Below are 23,251 nucleotides of genomic sequence, written 5' to 3'. Positions count from 1 at the left end.
GGTTCATTTCAAACATTAAAGGTAAAATAGAACATTTTGGGGTCACATTTTCTTCTTGTTCCAAATGCTAAAATGTATAGTTCTGGCTCTGAACCATATAACTTGTTATACGACTATAACTGCATAAATATAAAGAAGAAAATGTTACAACCAAAAAACCTGGTGCTGGGATTAGGATGAATGGGTTACTTATAGGGATTGAAAGTGACCTGTCCTGAGCAGGAGCGCAGCTCTGTTGCCATTGGATAGGACATCAGGGAGCGACCGGCCATAGCTTTACACTGAACTATTCTGTAATGTTACCTTGAGGGTTCTTCATCTTTAGCACAAGAAACTTCTGTGTCTGGCACATGTTTTGAAAGTGGAGAATTAATCTTTTATAATTAGCGGTAACTGTCAGTCAATTCAGTGGCTCATAAGCACTTTTAGTATTTGATAATGCTTTTTATCAGCCGCTGCTAAAATTCTAGAGCTTCGCTTTGAGACAATCTTCCATTATTTAATACCAACAAAAAAGTGAAATGTTTTAACTGTTTTTTTCTTTCTTCTTCCCCCTCTTTGTGAGAACAGTCCTCAGATTTTCCAGACCTCATGTTATGCTTGGATTACTTGCCTGACCTGTTGAAGCAGTCTTCGAGCTCTATGCAGGACTCTGAACACTCATGTGACCTGGTCTCATTGGAAGAGCTAAGAGACATGGATTTACCATCGTTTGAGCCGGCTTTCTTGGTCCTCTGCCGTGTACTATTAAATGTTATTCATGAATGTCTCAAACTGAGATTGGAGCAGAGGCCTGCTGGGGAGCCATCACTACTAAGCATTAAACAGGTTGGTATTGAATCTTAGAAAGCTATATTTACTGGCAGTGTTTTATTATATAACATACTTTTCTCTGTGCTCAATTTCATTACTTATAACCACATCTATATAATCTCTTTATAATATATAGTTAATATGTAGCCCAGCTCCCACATCCCAACTACAGTTATTTGGGCTCGCTAGCATAAAAATCTATTTGTTGTAGTCCAAATGGTAATTTATTTGTATCATGTTATTGAATTGTGGACATTGAAGCTTGAACACGCCTAGCTTCCTGCATCTTGAGATTCAGCTCAACAAGGTGCTTGTTAAATAAATTTCTAGAGAGTATATCATGCCAGCACTTATATGTACAATACAGAACTTTGCGCATAATTGAACTGGTTGAGCAATCTTTTCATTTAGAACAGCCACATTTTTTTTTTTTTTTTTTTCCATTTAATTTTCCCTAGCTTACAGCTTGGTGAACAGAACAGTTAAGGCATTGGTGGGCAATGATTCAGCATAAGTTTGCAGCAGGGCCCTCCTACCTCCAAGTCTGTCTGTTACCCAGTTTATCTTATCACTGTAAAGCGCAACGGAATCTGGTGCGCTATATAAGAAACTGTAAATAAATACCCTGAGCTTGGGCACTCGGCAGTTTTATGCTTGGATAGTGTTGTTTTTTTTTTGGGGGGGGGGTGGGGGGGTTTTGTTCATTTATAATTAATCTAAATATCTGTTCTTGCTCATGCTTGCCGCTAACAGGTCGCAGATGCTGTCACATTATGTTTGCGACTAGCTATGTGATTGCATGATCATAAGCACTCATGCAATCCTATGGAACAGGAGTACTTACAAAGCAAACTTGCGTAGACGTGGGCACATTAGTTTCAGCAATCAAAATGTAATTAGAGGGTAATAACAAAGACTTCTGTATTCCACAGTTGGCGCACTATAGCTAGAGTGTATAACCTAAGGCACTGTCGGTTAAGGTAGCGACATGAATGCTGGGTGTTAAAGTTAAGAAGTCATTGAGTCCTTACGAGCAGCTATTTTCCTCTTATGCGGATGGCTACACTTGTCTGTCTCAATGACTTCCAACCCTTTCATGCTCTTGAATTCTAGTGTTTTAAAAATACAATAGCCACAACTACATTTTTTCCATGTGGAATTTATTATGACTAAAACCATCACCAAACCTTCCATAGTAGGTTGCATTACGTTTGTGGAATTACCTATGTGAAGAGTTATGAAAGGTGAAGGTACACTATATTATTTCTTACATGATGTCCATAAATTAATAAACTTGTCATGGAAGAGCTACAAATAAGGTATTTACTTCTAAACCAAATTTATGTAAGAAATGGTGTAGCTTTATGATAGCCAAATTTTGTAGTGACCCGGATCATCAAAAGAGGGTAATGTAAGACCATAGTGGCAGTAATAAAGCATTGTTGTCTTTTCCTTGTAGCTAGTGAGAGAGTGCAAAGAAGTGCTGAAAGGCGGCTTGCTGATGAAGCAATACTATCAGTTTATGCTAAGGGAGGTGTTGGATAACTTTCAAAAGCCTGATTGCAACATTGATGCTTTTGAGGAAGACCTGCAAAAAATGTTAATGGTAAGTTTTGCTTTTACATTGGCTGTAAAATATATGTGCATGAAAGTGTCAATCGCACCCATACATCGAACTGTGTATGGGCACCTTAAGACTGTAAATTATGTGTGTGATCAAATATCAACACATGTCCACTGCTGTCTCTTGACCCATAAGCCCTTATTAGTTTGCTAGGGACACCCTCATGATTGGAGTTACACCTCTATTGTAAACAGCATATTGAAAAAAGGCAGTTCACTTTATGTTTTATATTTCTGTTCCATTGTCTAAAACAAAAATAGCCTGTACAGTGTAGAAATGTATCCTTAGTACGCTATCCAATTATACAAGGTAATTTGTACAGCAATCCTCGGACAGCTAAAATTGCATAGGCCGGCAATGACCTCATTTTTATTGGCTGAAAAATTGGCGCATGTAATTATCCCGCTAGAATCAGATCAGGGCAGGGCGCAGTAGTATTGGGGTGAATTGATGGTGGTGGGATGTCTATCTGCCATCACTGATAACTCATGCTCTGCACCTGCAGAAGTGCTGGGCCTTCCCCCAGGCTCTCTGATGTGAACATGTGCACTGCATCTATTCATGTGGTGATAAAGGGGCAGGGTGTGTTTTGCCCTTTAAACATGGAGCATGGCGAGCCATCCTGTTTAAACAGTCTAGCGTGGACACTAGCATGTAATTATATAGCTCTAAGATGTATAGATGTTTATATATTTTTTAAAAGTCTCGCTGTATGTCCCCCATAAAGTGTGGGCCCGCCAATGTCAGGGGCGAACCCGGTCGGCGCTTTCACTGTTGGGGGCGTGCCCCAACTACGGAGTTGCTGGGCTTCCTCCTTCCTTCCCCTAAGTTCTGTTCCTTTACATTCACGGTTCACGCACGCTGGCCAACTGTTTTTGCAGGGTGCTGGTAAATGGGCAGGGTGCAATCTCCCCCTTTAAAAATTACTACTACTGCTTATAATGCAATATACATTTCCTATTGACAATTATCTTCTATACACCAACCTATAATTTTATATAAAATTGTATGCTCTTTGGGTGAATGCCTAGATTTAATTTCATACCATGTTTCCAGTAAACACGCATTTCTCTTTCAATGGTCCTGGTGACACAGCTTCACATTGGGATGTAGGAGGGTCCGCAGGAGCCAGGCACCTATCCTAAAGCTTTTGGAGGGTAGGCTCCTCCCCTACTGCATCCCAGATTCCTCAGTTCGTGTTAGGTGCCCACTGGAGTGGGTGCTATTCTAAAGGGCTGCTGGAGCAGCCGAAGGAGTAGAGTTAGTTAGGGTTTTTATTATTTTATTAACTTCTACACTAGCTAGGTAGGCACAGTGTGAGGATTCTCATTAGTGAATCCTCGCACTGCTAGCGCAGCAGGAGATGACAGAAACGAGTCCTGTCAGCTCACTGTGCACGAGGGAGACGCTGTCTGGCCTCCCTGTGCAGCGCTTACAGCTTCTTTTAAGAAGCTGCCTGGGCTCCGGAGTGCTCTGAAACCGGCTTCACGCTAGGTGGGGATCATGGGGGACAGGCGCTCCGTGATGGCGGCGGCCATTTTCTGCGGAGCTTACACACTGAGCTCCTATACTGAGAGGACAGCAGTGTTGTTACAGGCATGTTCCGAGTGGTCCCCAGCTGAGGGGGAGATACTGGAACGAGGAGATCCTACAATGGGAGCGGCTGTCTGGGGGTAGTTGGCGCCAAAAGTCACAGACCCCGCAGCAGCAGGGACTTGGTCCCTTCCCTCACTCTGTTTTTGGCGCCATTCAGAACGCTTGCAGCGGAGCTGAGCTGGCTTACTGATCCTGACAGAGTGATTGGATTTCCTGGGCTTAGCTTTCCCCATTCTGAAGACTACAGAAAGCTAAGTGGCTGAGTACACTGTATATAATGTATGTACATTTAATGCTGTGACTGTGTTATTGAGAACATCATGTCTGAGCAACAGTCTGTGGTTTTGGGGGAAGGAGCCTTTAATGCATTGAGCGCTTGCAGTGGTTGTACACTGAAATTTGTCCCTAAGGGGGGCTTTTGTATTTTATGCGCTGCTGTGAAACCCATGGGGAGTGAACCCCAGAGGGTAGTGCATCGGACCTTGCGAGGGCTGAGTCCCTGAGACAGGTCTGAAAATGCTTTGGTGCATTACTGGACAGGCAGAGTGATGGCTGGTAATTTCCCTAGACCAGGGCCATTCTCTCAGCAGTCTAGCCAGCTCTTTGCCTCGGACCCAGACAGATCCTGACTTATACAAGTCATGCAGGATACTGCTATGGGAATCAGCAGGTTTAAATTACTTGTTTGACAAGCTTTATGGTTATTCTGGGGGGACCCCTAAAAGGTCTTATTCAGTACCATTATTAGCTGCTGATGAGGAGGGAGAGTACACAGACATACCCTGGGTTCAGGGTGATGTTTCTGAAGAGTCCTCACCCTCAGGGGTGGAGGATTTGATTACTGCTGTAAACAGACATTGAATTTGTCTGTGAAGTAAAAAACTCCTGCTAAGGTTGTTTTTAAGAGACAGCGTGAGGGAAATGATATCTCTCTGCAGACAAGGGTTTACAAGATTTATTGGAAAACCCCTGACAAAAGGCTTTAGATGCCAAAATAGATGGTTAAGCCTGTATCCCATGCCTGAGGATCATGCAGACCTCTGGGAAAATGTTCCAGTGGTAGAGGCTTCTGTGGTATACTTGTCAAAAGCCACTGTGCTACCAGTGCAAGCCTTCAAGCAAGCAAGTCCTCTGATTGGCTTCAGTCTGGGTCTCTAAGGCCAGGATTGGTGGGTCAGTGACCTGTGCTCCAGTTGACATACTGTTTTGTGTGTGTTGTTACTATGCAGAGAAGTCTAATGCTGCTGCAGAAAGGTGATTCAGGCTGAGCAGGAAGCTCTCAAAATGGCTGCCAGAGTTTCCTCAGTGTTTGGAATACCAGGAGAGTGCTCTGGCTTATAGCTTGGAAGGCAGATAACAAGTCTAAAAAGGCTTAGAGGCATTTGCTTTTAAAGGAAAGCTGTTATTGGTTTACAACTGGAAGAGATTAATAAGCAGGCCACAGGTGGAAAAAAGCACTTTCCTGCCTACCCCTGCAGCCAAAGCAGACATCAAGGTTTTCTGCTTTCAGGCCATCCTTTCGGCCCTCCCCTAGAGGAGGTGCGTCCTTTTGAGGACAGTCTTTTAAGGGATAGTCTCAGTCCTCCAGGGGCAAGGCCCCAAAGTCAAAATTTGGTTCTTTTTATAAGAAACCATAGGAGAGGAAAAATCCTCCGCATACTGCCAGGGGTTTTGCCCGGCGGTGTTTAAGGAGGGGGGACGTCTGTCACTGTTCAGAGACGCAGGGGCACTGTTAGACCGGAACGCTTGGGTTAGAAATATAACCCAGGGTTAAAAGATTCCCTTCAAAGTTCTTCCACCGAGAAGGTTCATTCCTACACCACTACCAAAGGAGGCTCGGCTCCGTACAGCTCTCTTGGGAGCGGCTCATTCTCTTTTAGAGAAGGGTGTGGTAGTCCCGGTCCCCAGAGCGGAGGGAAAAAAGGCTTTTATTTCACTCTGTTTTTGGTGCCCAAACCAGACGGGTCTTTCAGCTGATCCTAAACTTAAAGGCATTAATAGCCATTTGTGGGTAGACCATTTCAAAATAGAGTCTCTACGGTCTGTGCTGCTAAGCCGGGACCAGGGAGAATTTTTAGCGTCCATGAAGGTCCAGGACGCATACTTGCAGGTTCCTATCCACCCGGAACATCAGGCACTATTGGGGTGTGCAATAGGAGACCTTCTCCTGTAATTACAGGCGTTGCCTTTTGGTCTGGCCACAGCGTCAAGGGTATTCACCAAATAAGGTCAGAAATGGCGGATGTGCTTCGACTGATGGAAATCATGGTTATTCCATTTTTGGACGACCTGCGGTTTAAAGCGGAGTCAGCAGACAAGTGAAGAGTCACTTGGCAGAAACCATCAGGTTTTGCAGATTCACGGCTGGCTTTTAAATTTACGGTGCCGTCACAGAGACTCCAATTCTTGGGGATTGGTCTGGATACCCAGTTGCATTGGGTGTTTCTACCAGAGGCATAGGTCAGGGATCTGGCTGCCTTGGTACAGGAGATCCTAGGGTCTCAGAGCACAGCAGTATGGAGGTGCCTCAAACTGCTGGGGAAGATGATGGCGTCTTTCGAGACGTTACAGTTCGCCAGGTTCCACTCTAGAGTGTCCCAGTGGACAGGGAACACTCAGACCATGAGGTCAGAACAAATGGTGTTGTTTTCAGAAACTCGATCCTTCCTAAAATGGTGGATGGAGGTGGATTCCCTTCGGGGGAGTCGGTCCCTGCAGTCCTGGAGCTGGGTGGTAGTCACTACCGACGCCAGTCTCAGAGGCTGAGGGGCAGTAGTCGTGGACCTGCGTCTGCAGGGCTTGTGGACTTTAGAGCAGAAAGACTGATACTTTACAGTCTGCCTTACTGATCAACATCTTGGAACTGAGGGCTGTGTGGAAGAGGTTTTCTCTGGCGGGAGAAAAGATTACAAGAGCTCCCTTTTAGGCATTCAGACCGACAACGTCACAGCTGTGGCGTATCTGAATCACCAGGGAGGCACACACAGCAATCTGGCCATGTGGGAGGTGTCCCGAATCTTCTTGTGGGCGGAACAGAATGTTCTAGCATTATCAGCAATCTTCATACCAGGAGTGGAGAATATAGAGGCCGACTTCCTGAGCAGGGAGAAACTGATGGAAGGAAAATGGAGGCTGAATCCACAAGTATTCCACTAGATTACAATAAGGGGGAAACCCCGGATAGGGACCTGAAGGCATACAGGTTCATCCATCAGATACCCAGGTTGTATGACAGGACGTGGGATCCACTGGCAGAAGCAGTGGATGCCATGACTATCCCCTGGGAGGGGAATCTTCTTTATGATTTAACGCCAGTTCCAATGCTGGCAAGAGAGTTGAAAACATTACAGGCCCAGACAATTCCAGTAATTTTAGTGGCCCCAGATTGGCCAGGGAGATCCTGGTACTCGAGGCTTCAGAGATTCTCTGTGGACTCGTGGCGTCTACCTCTGAGGTCAGACCTTCTAAAACAAGGACCGTTCAACCAGCTGGATTCAGCTCGATTAATTTTGACGGTCTGGCTGTTGAAAACGCCATTTTGAGGAATATAGGATTCTCAGAGGCGGTGGTTAACGCAATGAGAAAAGCCAGAAAGTCAGTGTCTTCTGTAAATTATTTTGGGGCCTGGAAGACCTATATTTGGTGGTGTGTAAGACAGAGGTCACGCACATCGAGATTTAAAATGGCTAAATTGTTGGAGTTTTTTACAGGAGGGCCTTTCCTCTGGGTTAGGCCTTCAGTCACTCAGAGTACATATCTCGACCGTGTCAATTTTTCTTTCCAAAGAAGGATTGCGTTAGAACCAGAAGTACAGACCTTCCTGCAGGGGGTTTATCTATTGAAACCTCCCTACAACCAACCAGTAGCGCCAGGGGAATTATCTCTGGCTCTGGAGTACCTTAAAGAGGCGCCTTTTGAGCCGTTAAGGTCGGTTGACCTTAGTTTCCTTTCAGGGAAGCTGGTATTTTTGTTGGCGGTGGCGTCAGAAAAAAAAAAAAAAAAAAAATATCGGAGTTGATTGCTTTGTTCTTCAAGTCTTCCTCCCTTATATGTCATGATGATAGGGCTGCCTTTCGGACAGTACCCCTAGATTTTTACCAAAAGTAGTCTCTGCTTTTCATCGAAATCAGGAGATTGTTCTGCCTGTGTTTCAACCCCCAGAGGGTTGTTAGGAAAAGGGACAAATTGAGGAATTTGGATGTTGTGCGCGTCTTGCGCGTTTATGTGGACAGAGTTAAGAGTGTCAGAAAGACTGATACTTTACTGGTTTGTATGACATACACAAACTTAGTTGGCCTGCTTCTAAGCAGACCATTGCTAGGTGGTTGCGCTCTGTTATTGCGTTGGCATATACTAAAGTTGGTAGGCCTGTACCGGCCAGGATTAATGCGCATACCACCAGGTCGGTTGCCACCTCTTGGGCGGTTCGACATGGGGCAACAGCTGAGCAGGTTTGCAGGGCTGCCACTTGGTCTTCTGTTCATACTTTTGCCAAATTCGATAGGTTCCATGAGTTCGCGTCGGTGGACGCATCATTCGGGCAAGCAGTGATGAAAACTGTAGACCTGAGCGTACCCACCCAAAAGGACCGGCTCTGGAACGTCCCAATGTGAAGCTGTGTCACCAGGACCATTGAAAGAGAAAAAGGGATTTTTGTAAGAACTTACCGTTCGAATCCCTTTCTCTGATATGGTCCTGGTGACACAGCGATCCCTCCCTTACGCTCAGTAAGTATGCCAGTGTTCATGATGTTTCATGTTATAATTGGTTGAAAAGTTAAATTTAAAATTGTGCATATAATATGTGCAGGTGTTTGTACTGAGTTAATGTATTCCAGTGGCTTTGAAAGATTGAACTGAGGAATCTGGGATGCAGTAGGGGAGGAGCCTACCCTCCAAAAGCTTTAGGATAGGTGCCTGGCTCCTGCGGACCCTCCTACATCCCAATGTGAAGCTGTGTCACCAGGACCATATCAGAGAAAGGGATTCGAACGGTAAGTTCTTACAAAAATCCCTTTTTCTTTGAATTGAGAACATTTTCTGATTAAATGTAAGATTTAATATATCCTTGTACCAACAACAATCTAAAAACATATAAATCTTTGTTGTGGCTTGTTGCTTGGCTTATTTCATACTTCTGTAGTACATTTTCTTTGAGCTGAGGCCACAGACTATAAACTCTCCTTTGAAAAGGGAATTGTGCAGTGTACACAAGCATGCATTTATTCTGAACACTGACTGTTTATGCAGTGCAGCAGGCATTTGCTGGATCCTTGTCTGTTCAACTAGGAGCATGCCTGTGTACTGTGGGAGACTTCGGAGTTTAATATCCATAACACTGCAGTGTTCTGCCATGACAACTTATACGTTTTTCAGGGATGAAGGGTTTTAGGTGGTATAAACAAAAATGTTTGTACACGTTTTGAAAATCTGCCTCTTTGTAGCTGGTGAATTGATTGACAAGACTTGATATAAAATGATCACTTGCAATTGCTTGTGTGGTGGATGTCAAGGGTTGGAAATCGGAAGAATTCACAGATCTGAAAATTCCCAATATCTTTATATTAAATAAAATGTTGGTAGATTCAAAAGATTTACTTTACAGTAGGCGGCTTATTGGTTTTAGTTCTTTCAAACTACAAATCCCAATATACTGTTTATACTTTTGCTTCGTGTACTGCACAGTGTAGGTGACAATGGATGTGTTTCAAAGATTGGCAACCTGTGGGACTGGACTACAAGATGGCAAAGATGGAATTTATAGTTCCACGATAGAGATACCAACAGCATGCTTACCTTTTTTTTATTTTCAAACCAATATTTATGAGCTTTTAGAACTGTATATGGTTTCTGATCTATAGCCCAAATCGCCCTGTTCTAAAGGAAATCAGCAGTATATTTGCAAGGTTGGATGATTATTTTAACCTGATCGCTGTTGTGTAAATACGCAATCTGATTGATTGTCGAAAGACTGCGCATGAGTCTGGATCGCAGCACGCCTAAACAGTGCCACACAGCAACAATAAACAGCAATTAATCTGTTCACCATCACCTCACAATGTTATTGATAGGAAGTTGTCATTTGGACGTGGTAACCGGGCGTTTTCAGGAGCGTCTGACATCAGTGCCGGCCTTGATCAGCCTGTCTCTGTTGTAGACTTGTGTAAGGGTCAGAGTTATGTACATTTGCATAGACTGGGGAAATCATTTAATGGTGAGTGAGTTACAAATTGATTTGCGGCTCAGTTATCCTTTAGCAAGTCATTTGTAGACTTGCATGGGTCGGGATTTCACTCTGTCTGGGTGGCAACTATCTGTCAATATGACTGCTGTGTATTACCATCTTCTGGTTTATAAAATGTAACCGTACTTTCCTAAATAAAGGTTTCCTTGCACTTGCAAGGCATGCAATTTTTTTTCTTTTTTTTTTTTAAATAACAAAAAGCAAAAGCTCTTTGTCATTAATTTAGTACTTGGCTTACATCAGCGGTGAGTGAATTCCTGCTTGGAAATAATTAGATCACATTACATTCTTACATTCCACAGATTAGTTGCAGGTGTCGTTGTTTTTCTATAATGCTTATTACAGTACATTTTGTAATTTTTTTTTATTTTATAAAACTTATTCTTTATATTATGTGTTATGGCTGTTAATGAATGTACACCTTGTAAAAACTTTGTATACTCGAAGTTTGGCCTTTTTCATGATGGTGATGTGCCCATTCTTTGCTTTGTTTCTTACAACCAAAAAAAATCTAATCTTTGACATTCTATGTTTGCATTCCTGGTATGAAGACCTGAGAATGAGTGTGATAAGATGGCAACTTATATTGGTTTTTAAGTCATAGAGGATGTTCTAAACCATAGACAGTGTGATAATCGTATGGTGTCTTTTACAAATGATAGGTGTACTTTGACTACATGCGTAGCTGGATCCATATGTTACAGCAGTTACCTCAAGCTTCACACAGCCTGAAAAACCTTCTTGAGGAAGAATGGAATTTTACCAAAGAAATTACTCCTTACATACGAGGAGGAGAAGCTCAGGCTGGGAAACTTTTCTGGTAAGACAATACTATTGAATTTTTTTTTCATGAAATTGTCAAAAAGTAATGGTGATATTTATTATAATTATTGGATTTGTAAAACGCCACTATGCTTCACGTTGGATAGTTGGGGGAAACGGGATGTATACAAAACTGGGACGTACAAGGTAGCAGGCGTAAACTAAGATATGAAAACGGAGCAAAGCGGGCACTGCTGATAAGAGAACTTGCATTTTAATTGGAAGATGGCAAAGCTATGAAGAGTTTGTTGCTCAAAGTACTAGGATAGTTGTTTTAGGTATTTTTAGGGTAATGTAATGAATAGGTGGGTTTTCAAAGATTGTTTAAACACTTGGTGGAGGCAGGGCAGGCGACAGGGGGTCAAGGAGGCAGGGCAGGCGACAGGGGGTCAAGGTGGACATGTGTGACTGGCCCGAGCGATCTGGAGGGCCCCAGAGCCCAGCCGGGGCCCGTCTGTGTGTTACCCCCATTGGTGCGTGTTTGTGCTGGCTGGCTGGCTCAGCTCACTGTGTTTTGTCCCAGCCTGTGCGCGCCACCGCCGCCCCCGGGTATCTCCTGGCTGAGGCTGGCGGTGCAACGGTAATTGACATTCATAGTGTCCGCCGTCGCAGCTGCCCAGCACCCGCCCTCCCCGGGTCTCTCCAGTCTGCTGCCGCAGTGGTGATTGACAGGTCGCAGCCGCTCAGCGCTCTGAGGCTGAGCCTGAGTCGGCTATCTCCTGGCTGCCCTGCGCACCACAAGGATATTACTGCGCATGCGCAGCACACCAAATTCGCACTGTGGCTGCTTTTGGTGTCCGGCCCTGGCTGCTACTGCCTGCTGTGTGGTCCTACGGAGATTCCAATCAGAGAGTACATTGGAGAAGTGTAAAAGGCCCCATCCGGATCCTCAATGGTATAGGTAAGAACTAAGGACAAGGAGGGAAGGACCCACTCTTAACACATGGGCTTGAAGGGCAGTTGCACTAGGGTCCCAAAAGCCTGCCACCCCCGTTGGCCCCCTGATTGCAGTGGGGGGGGGGAATATCAGTGCACAAGGCCCCAAGATTTCTGTTGCCGGCCCCTGGTTGAGGGGGTGCAGAGTCTGATGGAGAATGGTAGGAATTTACATAAATGAGTAGCGGTACTTTAGAAGTCTTTTAGGTTGGTGTAAGATTAAGCTACTAGAAGCGAGGTGTAAAATGCAAATGTTTCCTTGCAGGCAGACATGTCCAAACTATGGCCCTTTAGCTGTTGTGAAACTGCAATTCCCAGCATGCATTGCTGCAGTTTTGCTATTAGGGAATGCTAAAACTATGGCAAGGCATGTGGAGATGGTTTCACAGCTAAAGGGCCATAGTTTGGACATGCCTGCCATAGAGGTATACAGGAAAATGTGTAATGTTTGACTGCCGTAATGTACGGTAATGTGCAGTCAGACATTGTAGTGCCACATCGCCAAGAATAGTCTCGAGAATTTTTCCCCAAATTACATTTTTTTTTTTGTAAGTTATAATAGCAAGATGCAAAAGTATGTTGATTAATTTCCCATCTCTAATGTAGGCAACTTCACACTTTCCCACACCATTAGCACAAAGTCTTAAATACAGGATATTGTTTCTGCTTTTGGTTTAAAGCTTTTCCCAGACATAGGGGGTTATTGAGACCTGATCGCAAAGCACATTTTTTAGCAAATGGACAAAACCATGGGCACTGCAGGTGTGGCAAATGTAACCTGCAGAATTGGATTTGGATGTGTTATTTTGTTTCTGTGCAGGGTAAATACTGGCTGCTTTATTTTAAACTGCAATCTAGATTTCAGTTTGAACACACCCCACCCAAATCCAACTCTCTCTGCACGTGTTACATTTGCCCCACCTGCACTCCAACATGGTTTTGCAGTGGTTAATATTAAAAACCTATTTGAATGTAGAAAACCAAAACAAGCCCTCATAAATATCTTCTCAGATTCTTGGTAGCATAAATCATATAACATAGAATCTGCTCACCATGAACAATAGATTGATTTTTCTTTGCCAAGCCAACCTACAAAATGTTCTCATAAGTCTCTTGAAAACCGCTTCCTTGGTAACCGATGTATAATAAATTTCAACTTGTATGACAAAATCCATCCATTCTTCTGAAATGGTCTGCCAATAATGAGATGATGTAACATAATTATGTATCTTCGATAGAACTATAGACAAAGAAGAGTTGGCAGCAGTACAGTATTTGCAGTTTGTCTAGGTCTCAGGTTAACTCACTGTATAGTCTTTCTCCATGCGGCAGCCTTGTTATGGGAAAATTGAGACGAGAGGGCACGCTAATTAATAAAAATAGTCTAGTTTCTATATTAACTAATACTGTAAGTGCAATTATCTGTCTATGAAATTTGACTTTTTTTTTTTTTTTTTTTCTATCCTGGATAGAACTGATTCATACAAATTTTAATGTTGTGGTCCAGTTTGCCAATTTTAAGTGAGGCCCCCACCCCCCCTCACTGTCACCCAAATGTTGCAGCAAGTTTTTCTATGTTTGTCCAACTTGTACTACTTTGATATAGCACATGGTTTGCCCCTTGCCTGCATCAAGAGGCACATCCTGAGGGCACTGATTTCACCTTTACCCAATTTGCTGGGGAATTGAAGGTTTAGAAAAGGACCCTGCCACTATTCTGATGGGCTGCTGCAGCGCCAGGCGGTGCAGTTCTACCACTAGCTTGCCATAGCTGCCTGGAGTCCCATCTCCTAGTCCTGGATTACTGTCGATCCTTTTACGAAATGAGTGACACAAGATGCCGACTTTCTGAATGTGCAGATCTGTTACAGTTGCACTGCTGGGGCAACTATATGTGACTGGTCCATGGGGCTCCAAAGATGCATACTGTATCCATCAGCCACTGTAGCATGTTGCCATAGCCATAATGTCAACATTGTGCATGTCGACTTAGGTTTAGGTTTTAAAACTCTTTTAAAATGCTAAAAAGGACATGTGGTGGCAGCATCATGACTATCTGCATTCACATAGTTGACATTCTGGTGTTCACATTTTGTCTCTGTACAAAATAAGTGTATTTCTCTAACGTCCATTATGGAATACTGGGGTTCAATACTATGGGGATAGAGATCCTCCGCAGGAGAGACATGCACATAAGATCTTTCAGTGTGGGTGCACTGGCTCCTCCCCTCTATCCTCCCTCCACTAGTCAGTTTAGAAAAATGTGCCTCAGGAGAGGCTGCACTTCTAGGAGCTCCAGAGAGATTTTTCAACATTTTGTTTTAGTTTGTTATTTTGGGTCGCTGCTTTTAGACCTAGGCAGCAGTCCTGCTTCGAGGGTGCCAGGGGAAGGGTCAGTCACTGGCCTCTTCAGGCGCAGAGCTGCCGTGCAGCAGGACTTTGTCCTGAGAGAGGTTTCTGTCACCGCACAGCATTGCGCTGGGGCGAGCAGACCTCCCAGCTGCCGCACACCCCTGGCAGGGTCTGAAGACTTCAAGTGGTGAGTACTGGTCGGGGTCCCCCACAGGGGGTACCCCGACTTTATGTGCGGCAAGATGGCGGTGGCAGTAGCGGCGGACTTATATATTTGCTGGCAGGTACAGATAGCCACTGGACCACCAGGGCTATGGCAATGTCTGGTTTTTGCATAAAACACAGATAAGCCTAAAAATGCCAGCTTTTTAATGCTAACAACACCAGCTCCGTTTTGGGGGCGGGGCTTAGCTCAGAGTGGGACCAGGCTCTGCTGGGCAAGACTTCCTGCTTCTTCCTGCATGCTGAGGTAGCCATTACAGCTCCTCATCGGTGGGGTGGATCTGGGATCTTTCTGCCTGCAGAGACAGCAAGTTATAGCACTAATTAACACTTACATTGTGTTTGCCTAGCATAGGAATATTGCATAGCACTGTTTTTCTGAAGAATTACTGTGTGTTTTACTGTGAACCACCTCTCTCCAACCTGTGAGCTCAGGTTACAGGGTGCCCTGGTTTCCCAAGTAGCTCTGTTTACCCCACACTGGCTAGTTAAGATATTAGTCTTTAACACATAGCCAAAGAACATTTACAAATAAGTGTGAGTGTGTGTGTGTGGTGTGGCTGAGTGTCCAGCTTCACAATGGTGAAGAAACTGACCTGCATGGTGTGCAGCACCAAGTTTATCCCTGAGTCACAGGTTACCTGTGAACCCTGTATGTCTCCACAGTCTAGTGGGACTACCCCTCTGGCTAGTGGGGTGTCACAGGGAGATAATGAGCCTGCATGGGCCAGCAGCATTAAAACCCTGTTAGACTCAGTCTTATCCCAGCTAGCTGCTAATAAAAAGCAGACTCAGAGGGTGCAGAAGGATTTAGCCATCCTGTCAGCTAGGGTGGATATCATCACTCCTTTTCCCAGCCAGTCTAGCCAGCCTCAGAAAAGGCCCTTGTCACCTGTGGCCCCTGATACAGATGAGGATGATATCCTTGATGAGGGGGAGGAGTTGCAGGATCAGGAGCCTGTACAAGAACAGGCACCAGTACATGGTCCTGAACCTCTTATCAGAGCTATTAGGGAGTTCTTAGAGCTCCCTCTGGAGGAAGTCACGGAGGGTGACTCTTTCTTTATGACACAGAAAAAGCAGTCTGTTTCCCAGAGCAGGCGGAACTAGAGGGTGTTTTCAAAAACGCCTGGAAAAACCCTGAGAAGAGGTTCGCAAATGCGTACCCTTTTGAACCTGCAAGTAGAAAATTGTGGGATGAGCCTCCCGTGGACTCCTCAGTTTCACGCCTTTATACAAAGGTGTTCCTACTGGTCCCGGGTGTTTCCACCCTTAAGGAGGGGGCTGACAGGAGACTGGAGACCACTCTTAAGTCGATGTATACGGCTAGTGGGGCCTCTCAACGTCCCGTACTGGCCAGTTGTTGGATGGCTAAGGCCATTCACACGTGTTCCACCCAGATCCAGGAAGGTTTGCTGGGGGACATGTTGGTGGCGCAGATAGGTAAAAATCTGCGTCACATTCAGGACACGGCAAAGGTCCTATGCGAGGCCCAGAAGGAATTGGACTCTGCAATGGCGGTCTCAGCCCGGAGGGCCCTGTGGCTGCGACAGTGGGTGGCGGACGTGGACTCCAAACGCATTGTGGAGAGTATCCCCTTCTCAGGGGAGAGGCTTTTTGGGAGTGATCTGGATGAGTGGATCTCCAAGGCTACGGCTGGTAAGTCCACTTTTCTTTCATCAGCCCTTCCTGCGCCAAAACGTCCATTTACCTTGCCTACCCAGCATTCCTTTCGCGGGACTCTGTTCCGCTCCAGGGCCAGAGGTGCGTCCAATGCCAACAGAGGTGGACGGGGTAAGTTCAGGAAACCTAACCCCTCTGGCACACAGGACCATGCTGCCACTGCAGCTGCCTCCAAGCCGTCAGCATGATGGGATCTCCCCACCACGGGATCCTCTCGAGGTGGGGGGGGTCGTCTGTCGTACTTCAGCCAGGTGTGGGATGCCTCGTGCCTAGATTCCTGGGCCAGGACTCTTATTTTGCAGGGCTACAGGCTGGTGTTCGACAGACCACCTCCCAGCAGCGGAGGACCGGATTCTCCTACAAGGGGCAGGGGAAGGGGCAGGGTTACTACTCGAACCTCTTCCTGGTGCCCAAGCCAGATGGGTCAGTGAGGCCCATTCTGAACCTGAAGGATTTGAACCCGTACCTGCGGGTGTTCAAATTCAGAATGGAGTCCCTCCATTCGGTCATCGCCAGTCTCGAGCCAGGGGAGTTCCTGGTTTCCATAGACGTCAAGGACGCCTATCTACATGTCAACATTTGGCCCCCACACCAAATGTTTCTGAGGTTTGCGCTGGGAAGGGAACATTATCGGTTCCGGGCGTTGCCCTTCGGCCTGTCCACGGCTCCGCATCTTCACGAAGATCATGGCGGAGATAATGTCCCTTCTACGGCAGCATCGGTTGAATGTCATCCCGTACCTCGACGACCTGCTGATCAAGGCAGGGTCGGCAGGAGCCTGTTGCAGTGCTATTCATCTGACCAGGAGGATCGTCTCGGACCACGGGTGGATTTTGAACCTGAAGACATCATCCCTGGTCCCAAGTCAAAGGATGCTGTTCCTGGGCACGATCCTGGACACAACAGAAGAAGGTATTCCTTCCACCGGAGAAGGTGGCTGAAATCCAGCAACTGGTGGTAGAGGTGTTGGCGGGCCCACAGGTGTTGGTTCACCTCTGCTTGAGGCTGATGGGCAAGATGGTGGCCTTCTTCGAGGCCATACAGTATGCCAGATTTCACTCAAGGACATTCCAGCTGGATATCCTGACGAAGTGGTCGGGGTGCCCCAGTCAGATGCGCAGGCTGATAACACTCTCTGCAACCACAAGGCTGTCGCTCCAATGGTGGTTGGAGTCGACAAATCTACTGTCCGGCCGTTCCTTTCAAATCTAGGATTGGCTTCTGTTGACCACGGATGCCAGCCTGAGAGGATGGGGGGTCGTGGTTGAGGGTGTCCATCTTCAGGGCAGATGGTCCCTGTTGGAAGCCAAGCTCCATATCAACAGGCTGGAATTGAAGGCGGTTTACTACGCCCTGTTGAAGGCTGCTCCAGGGCAGGGCAGTGCAGGTGCAGTCCGACAATGCGACCACGGTTGCCTACATAAACAGGCAGGGTGGAACGAGGAGCATGCCATGCATGAGAGAAGCTGCCAGGATCATCTCTTGGGCGGAACAAAACGTTCTGGCATTGTCCGCCATATTCATACCGGGAGTGGACAACTGGGAGGCGGATTTTCTCAGCCGCCACGACCTACATCCCGGGGAATGGGAATTACACCAGGAGGTGTTCACTGCCATTGCGGATCTGTGGGGGACTCCACAGATAGACCTCATGGCCTCTCGAAGAAACCACAAGGTAACCAGGTACTGCTCTCGGACAAGGGATCCTTGTGCGGAGGCAGTGGATGCACTAACTTGGCCTTGGGAATACCGGCTGGTATATCTCTTTCCCCCGTTACCACTACTGGCGAAAGTGTTAAAAAGAATAAGACACCAAGGAGCAGAGGCAATCCTGGTGGCACCAGATTGGCCTCGGCGAGCCTGGTTCGGGGATCTTCAGGCCATGCTGGTGGAAGACCCTTGGCGTCTGCCCCTCAGAGAAGACCTTCTTCTTCAAGGGCCGTTCGGTTACCAGGACTTCCCTTGGGTTCATTTAATGGCCTGGAGGTTGAGCCGCAGATCCTGAGGCGCAAGGTTTGGATTCCTCGGTCCAGGTATCGGCCCTGTCGTTGTTTTTTCAGAGAAAACTGGCATCCTTACCTGAGGTCCAGACTTTTCTTCAGGGGGTGTTAAGAATTCAACCCCCTTTTGTGCCGCCCACTGAGCCATGGGACTTGGATGTAGTCTTATCTTTTTTGCAGTCATCCTGCATTAGATCAGGCTTCGGCCAGGAGGGTGTCTGAACTTGGGGCCCTTTCTTGCAAGAGCCCTTACTTGATTGAGGACTAGGCCGCAATTCTTGCCTAATGTTGTGTCGGCTTTCCATCTAAACCAACCGATTGTGGTCCCGTCCAGTTTGGCTCATCCAGAGATTCCGGCATCCCTGGATGTTGTTCAGGCCCTGAGGGTCTATGTGAGGCGAACCTCTAGGTTCAGGAACACGGATGGTCTGTTTGTGCTTTACGATGCACAGAAGAAGGGTGCTCCTGCATCAAAGCAGACTATTGCCCGTTGGATACGTACCACGATCCAACAAGCCTATGGGATGGCTGGATTGACTATTCCATCATCATTGAAGGCTCATTCGACAAGGTCTGTAGTGACTTCCTGGGCGGCTGCTCGAGGAGTCTCGGCCTTACAGCTTTGCAGAGCTGCTACTTGGTCGGGGCAGCATACGTTTGTAAAGTTCTACAAATTTGATGCCCTGGCCAGGGAGGATTCCCAGTTCGGGCAAGTGGTGTAACAGCAGTCTCCACGCGTTCTGATGGCTTTGGGACCTCCCTATAGTATTGAACCCCAGTATTCCATAATGGACGTTAGAGAAAATAGGATTTTAATATACCTACCGGTAAATCCTTTTCTCGTAGTCCATATGGAATACTGGGTGCCCGCCTCAGTGCGGAATTTTCTGCTGCGGGTAATATTTTGTTTTCTTGGGCTTGTTTCCTTGTTGAACGGTTAACGTTCTTGTACTGGCTGGTTGCCTTTTTGAACGAGTGACGTTCTAATATTGGCTTGTTGCCATATATGCATATATATTTATTAAAGATCTTATGTGCTGGTCTCTCCTGCGGAGGATCTCTATCCCCATTGTATTGAACCCCAGTATTCCATATGGACTACGAGAAAAGGATTTACCGGTAGGTATATTAAAATCCTCTTTTTGTGTGTGTGTCTATAAAATGTATATAATCTAATTAAATATTTTTTGGGTATGTATAATGTTCTTTAATCAAACTTTCCAAAATTCTGTTGAGCATGCATACATAGTTTTTTAGTGGAACAAATATATCTGTGTGCAAATATTTTTGTGTGTCCCTTTTTAGTGGGGGATAGATAGAAAACAGGAAACAGAGTGCACCACTATTTGAGAAGTTCCACCACCAAATGTATCCGAATTGTAGTAATTACAGACCAATCACTGCAACAGTTTAATAGAATTTTAAAAAAACAAAATAAAAACACTTTTTCATCTGTATGGAGTCAGATTATTCAGTTCGATATAGCAAGGAAAAAACCCAACGCGTTTTGTCAAAATGACTTCCTCAGGGGTAACTTTCCATAGGCAATTATACAGTGAATATAAATGTTCACTCCAGGTATGAGTCTTTCTGACAAGATTTAAAAGATGTATAGATGGATCCCTTGAAGATCCTAATACTGATGCACAACCACATCAATTTCCATAAGTGTCCCTTTAAAAAGAACAGGCCCTGAGAGGATTTTTTCAAACAAATTCCTCAAAATAGAATCTCAGCAGACAAATGACAACCAACTGCAGGTCAACTTCTCAAATATTGGCACATTCTGTTTCCTGTTTTATTTATATATCTTGCTCTGGTGTTTTGTGGGAATTGGTCATCTATCCACTTTTATATTTTGTTTTTTTCTGTCATTTGTTCTGTTTTTCAAGACAAATACGGAACATAAATTTATTGGTACTTGTTTCCTAGCATGGCCACAATCTTGTCCATCGTGTACCTTAAAGTTAAGGTACACGATGGGACGAGATGGACCCGATTTCCTTTGAAATCAGGTCCATTTTGCCGGCAAAGGCAAAATCGGGACCATCGCGTTGGTCGCGTGCATTAACATGGCCCGCGATGCGATGGACGCGATTTTGCCATAGGCTACAATGTTAAAATATTTTTAACATTGAAATCGGGAGCATCGCGTCGGTCTTGTGCCATTATAATGGCACAAGATGAGATGGACTTGATTAAGTCCATTTTACATAGCAAACAATGTGAAATGGGCCAATATGACCCATTTCACATTGTATATGGCCCCGTCATCGTTAAAAAGTTAAGCAACCCCATTGTGAGCGTCACCCCACAATTGACGCCAACCCAAAGCGTGACCTTTTCATACCCATACTATCCACGTTGGTGTGGAGTTGAGAATATTAAGTGTGGCGAGCGCAGCGAGGGGACGCGTACACCTGTGAAGTTATACGCTTCGGGCTCGGTGGCTCGCGGCGCTCGCCCCACTTTATATGCTCAACTCCACGCCGACGTGGATAGTAGGGGTATGAAAAGGTCGGAGGACGCGTACCGCCGCCCCTCGCCACGCTTCGGGTTGGCGTCAATCGTGGGGTGCCGTTGAGGGGGTAAAATTTGGGGTCTGGGGACTACTTTACATTGAGTCCAATGTAAAATAGGGTCCCAGGGGCCCTATTCACATTTGATTCAATGTAAAAATCGGGTCCATCGCGTCGGTCGCATCGCATGCGATTTGGTCTCATGCGATGCGACCGACGTGATTTTTCCGACCCGATCACCCCGATACAAATCGGTGTGGCCGTGCTAGGAAACAAGTACCAATTTATTTAAAGCATGAATATATTTTTAGTTTATATAGTTTTAAAAATGATTTTCATTGCATGTATAAATGAGGTTATGTAGATTAAGTATATTGTATAAATGGACCATAACTTTGGATCTGTCTTTTTAGTGACATTGCGGGAATGCTGCTAAAGTCCACAGGGAAGTTCCTGGATGCTGGCCTGCAGGACAGCTGTGATGAATTTTTGGCCAGCACTGATGATAGCAGTGTCTCTGATGAAATACGGTAATCCTGACATAGGGATAATTTATTTCTATAATACAATGCTTTGTTGTCCTAATATGTCTGTAACAAGTTTTGTTTCTATGGCAATTAAAGCAATTGATTTTTACTTAAGTCATACCAGATGAAAACTGCAAGTTTGGTTTGCTCATCAGGATTAAACTAAGGCTCATTACAAAAACTATAATTTTATTTAATTACCGTAAGAGGACCTATTGCCATCATGGGACTTCTGATGGAACGATCTTCAGATTGTAAAGGAAGAGACTGTTGCATACTGATGATAGTGGCAGGGGTATGCAGTCACTTGGTAGATAATGACTAGGTCGACCACTAATGGTCAACAGTGACTGGGTCGACACCTTGAAATGGTCGACATATATACACGGTCGACACAGACATGAAATTAGTTATTCGCTTTCTCTTTTTATACTTTACTATCCAAGTGGACATAGAGTGGGAATATAATAGTGTGTCGAGTGCAGCGAGGCACCGTGCCGAAACATGGAGGGCACGCGGTGCACTTTTACGGTGTCCATGCCGACCTAAGTTTTTAAGATGGGAGCTATATGTGGACAGAACAAATTTTGCAGAAAGTATGTCATATCAACCTGTAAAAACCTTTTTTTACAGTGTAATCGCTTAATAGAACTTTATCAAATCAGGGATCCTTTTATCTTTTAAAGGGACATCACATGATTTCATTTATATTGCTAATGTACTGTATTCCTGAGACCTACATGGGTGTTTTTACATTATGAGTGTAAGTAGAGAAGACCTAAAACTTTGTCTGTGTTGCTTCCACAGGAGATCTGTCATCGAAACCAGTCGGGCATTGAAAGAACTCTTCCATGAAGCCAGAGAGAGAGCATCCAAAGCTCTTGGTTTTGCTAAAATGTTGCGAAAGGTAATATTGCTTTGATGATTTGGAAGAGGTCTGGTTTGGAAGTCATTTGGGTGGTTTTTAAACTTTGTGTTGTATATAATTTATAGCAAAATAATCCATTCCCATGATACTGTATGTTTTGTTCAAAAATGAAATGCTAAACCAGACCAGCAGTTGAACATTGTGGGGCAAGGGGAAAAAAGTGTTTAATCAGCCAATGGGATCGATAGAACTGATAGTACTGGTTAAAGTATTAATTCTAGGGGCCTCTTCAATAGCCTCAAAAGGAATAAAAAGAATAACCATTTTGGAGGTGCTTCTGTTATAGTAAAGGAAAAAACACACAAATGAAAAAGTTATTTTCACTAAACTGCATCCGAAAAATCCATTACTCATCAAAGCAACTCCCAAGAGATCAAAATCACATTATCGGGAACAATGAAGCTAAATGAACCCTAACTAGACTAGGTTACAATATTGCAGATAACACTGCTACTTAGAAGTATCATGTATGCAATCACGATGTGAAACCAAGAGCGTTGACATAATAGCCAACAGTGCTAGATACAATTAAACGTTTACTCTAATCCCAGAACCCTTTGACCACCGAGTGGGAAATCCAACTGAAATAATTTTGAAGCCTATATTCATTTTCTAAAGCTCGATACTGTTTTCTGACAAAGACCTCTGAACGGCATATGCGTTTTGGGTGACCCTGGCTGTTGCAATTTGGCGTCAGCTGACCGCTCTCCTCTAATTACTCTAATTGAGTAAAACTTACTGCAGTTTTTATAACTGCTACTGCCCTGGAACTTAGGCCTTCACACACAGCAATTAGCTGCTACACAACACCAGACTTAACAGTTTTATGTGTATCTGTGGAGGGTCTGAAAAATATCACAGACAGGTTGTTTCTCCCTCAGATTTACATACACCACGTAAGCGCTGACTTTTAGATGTCAACTCTGACTCAGAAGCGAAGAGTTGCAGCCTGTTTTGGAAGAGGTTTATCCAACACAGGGCATTGA

At 45.0% G+C, this 23,251-nt stretch overlaps 1 protein-coding gene across 3 annotated transcripts in view; it reads left to right on the top strand.

Annotated features, from left to right (window-relative positions):
- Nucleotides 1–23,251, top strand: part of MAP3K4 (mitogen-activated protein kinase kinase kinase 4) — an 87,334-nt gene that overhangs the window by 13,971 nt on the left and 50,112 nt on the right. For all 3 annotated transcript variants that reach the window (XM_083176503.1, XM_083176502.1, XM_083176504.1), the window contains 5 exons: nucleotides 571–828; nucleotides 2,273–2,419; nucleotides 10,939–11,096; nucleotides 21,224–21,340; nucleotides 22,145–22,244. In XM_083176503.1, coding sequence (XP_083032629.1) covers nucleotides 571–828; nucleotides 2,273–2,419; nucleotides 10,939–11,096; nucleotides 21,224–21,340; nucleotides 22,145–22,244 — 780 coding nt within the window. The remainder of the gene's footprint in view (nucleotides 1–570; nucleotides 829–2,272; nucleotides 2,420–10,938; nucleotides 11,097–21,223; nucleotides 21,341–22,144; nucleotides 22,245–23,251) is intronic.

This window comes from Crinia signifera, chromosome 3 (assembly GCF_055691185.1).
Source record: "Crinia signifera chromosome 3, ASM5569118v1, whole genome shotgun sequence".
In the NCBI taxonomy this organism is placed as follows: domain Eukaryota; kingdom Metazoa; phylum Chordata; class Amphibia; order Anura; family Myobatrachidae; genus Crinia; species Crinia signifera.
Note: the sequence above shows the minus strand (reverse complement) of the source record. Positions and strands in the feature narration are given on the sequence as shown.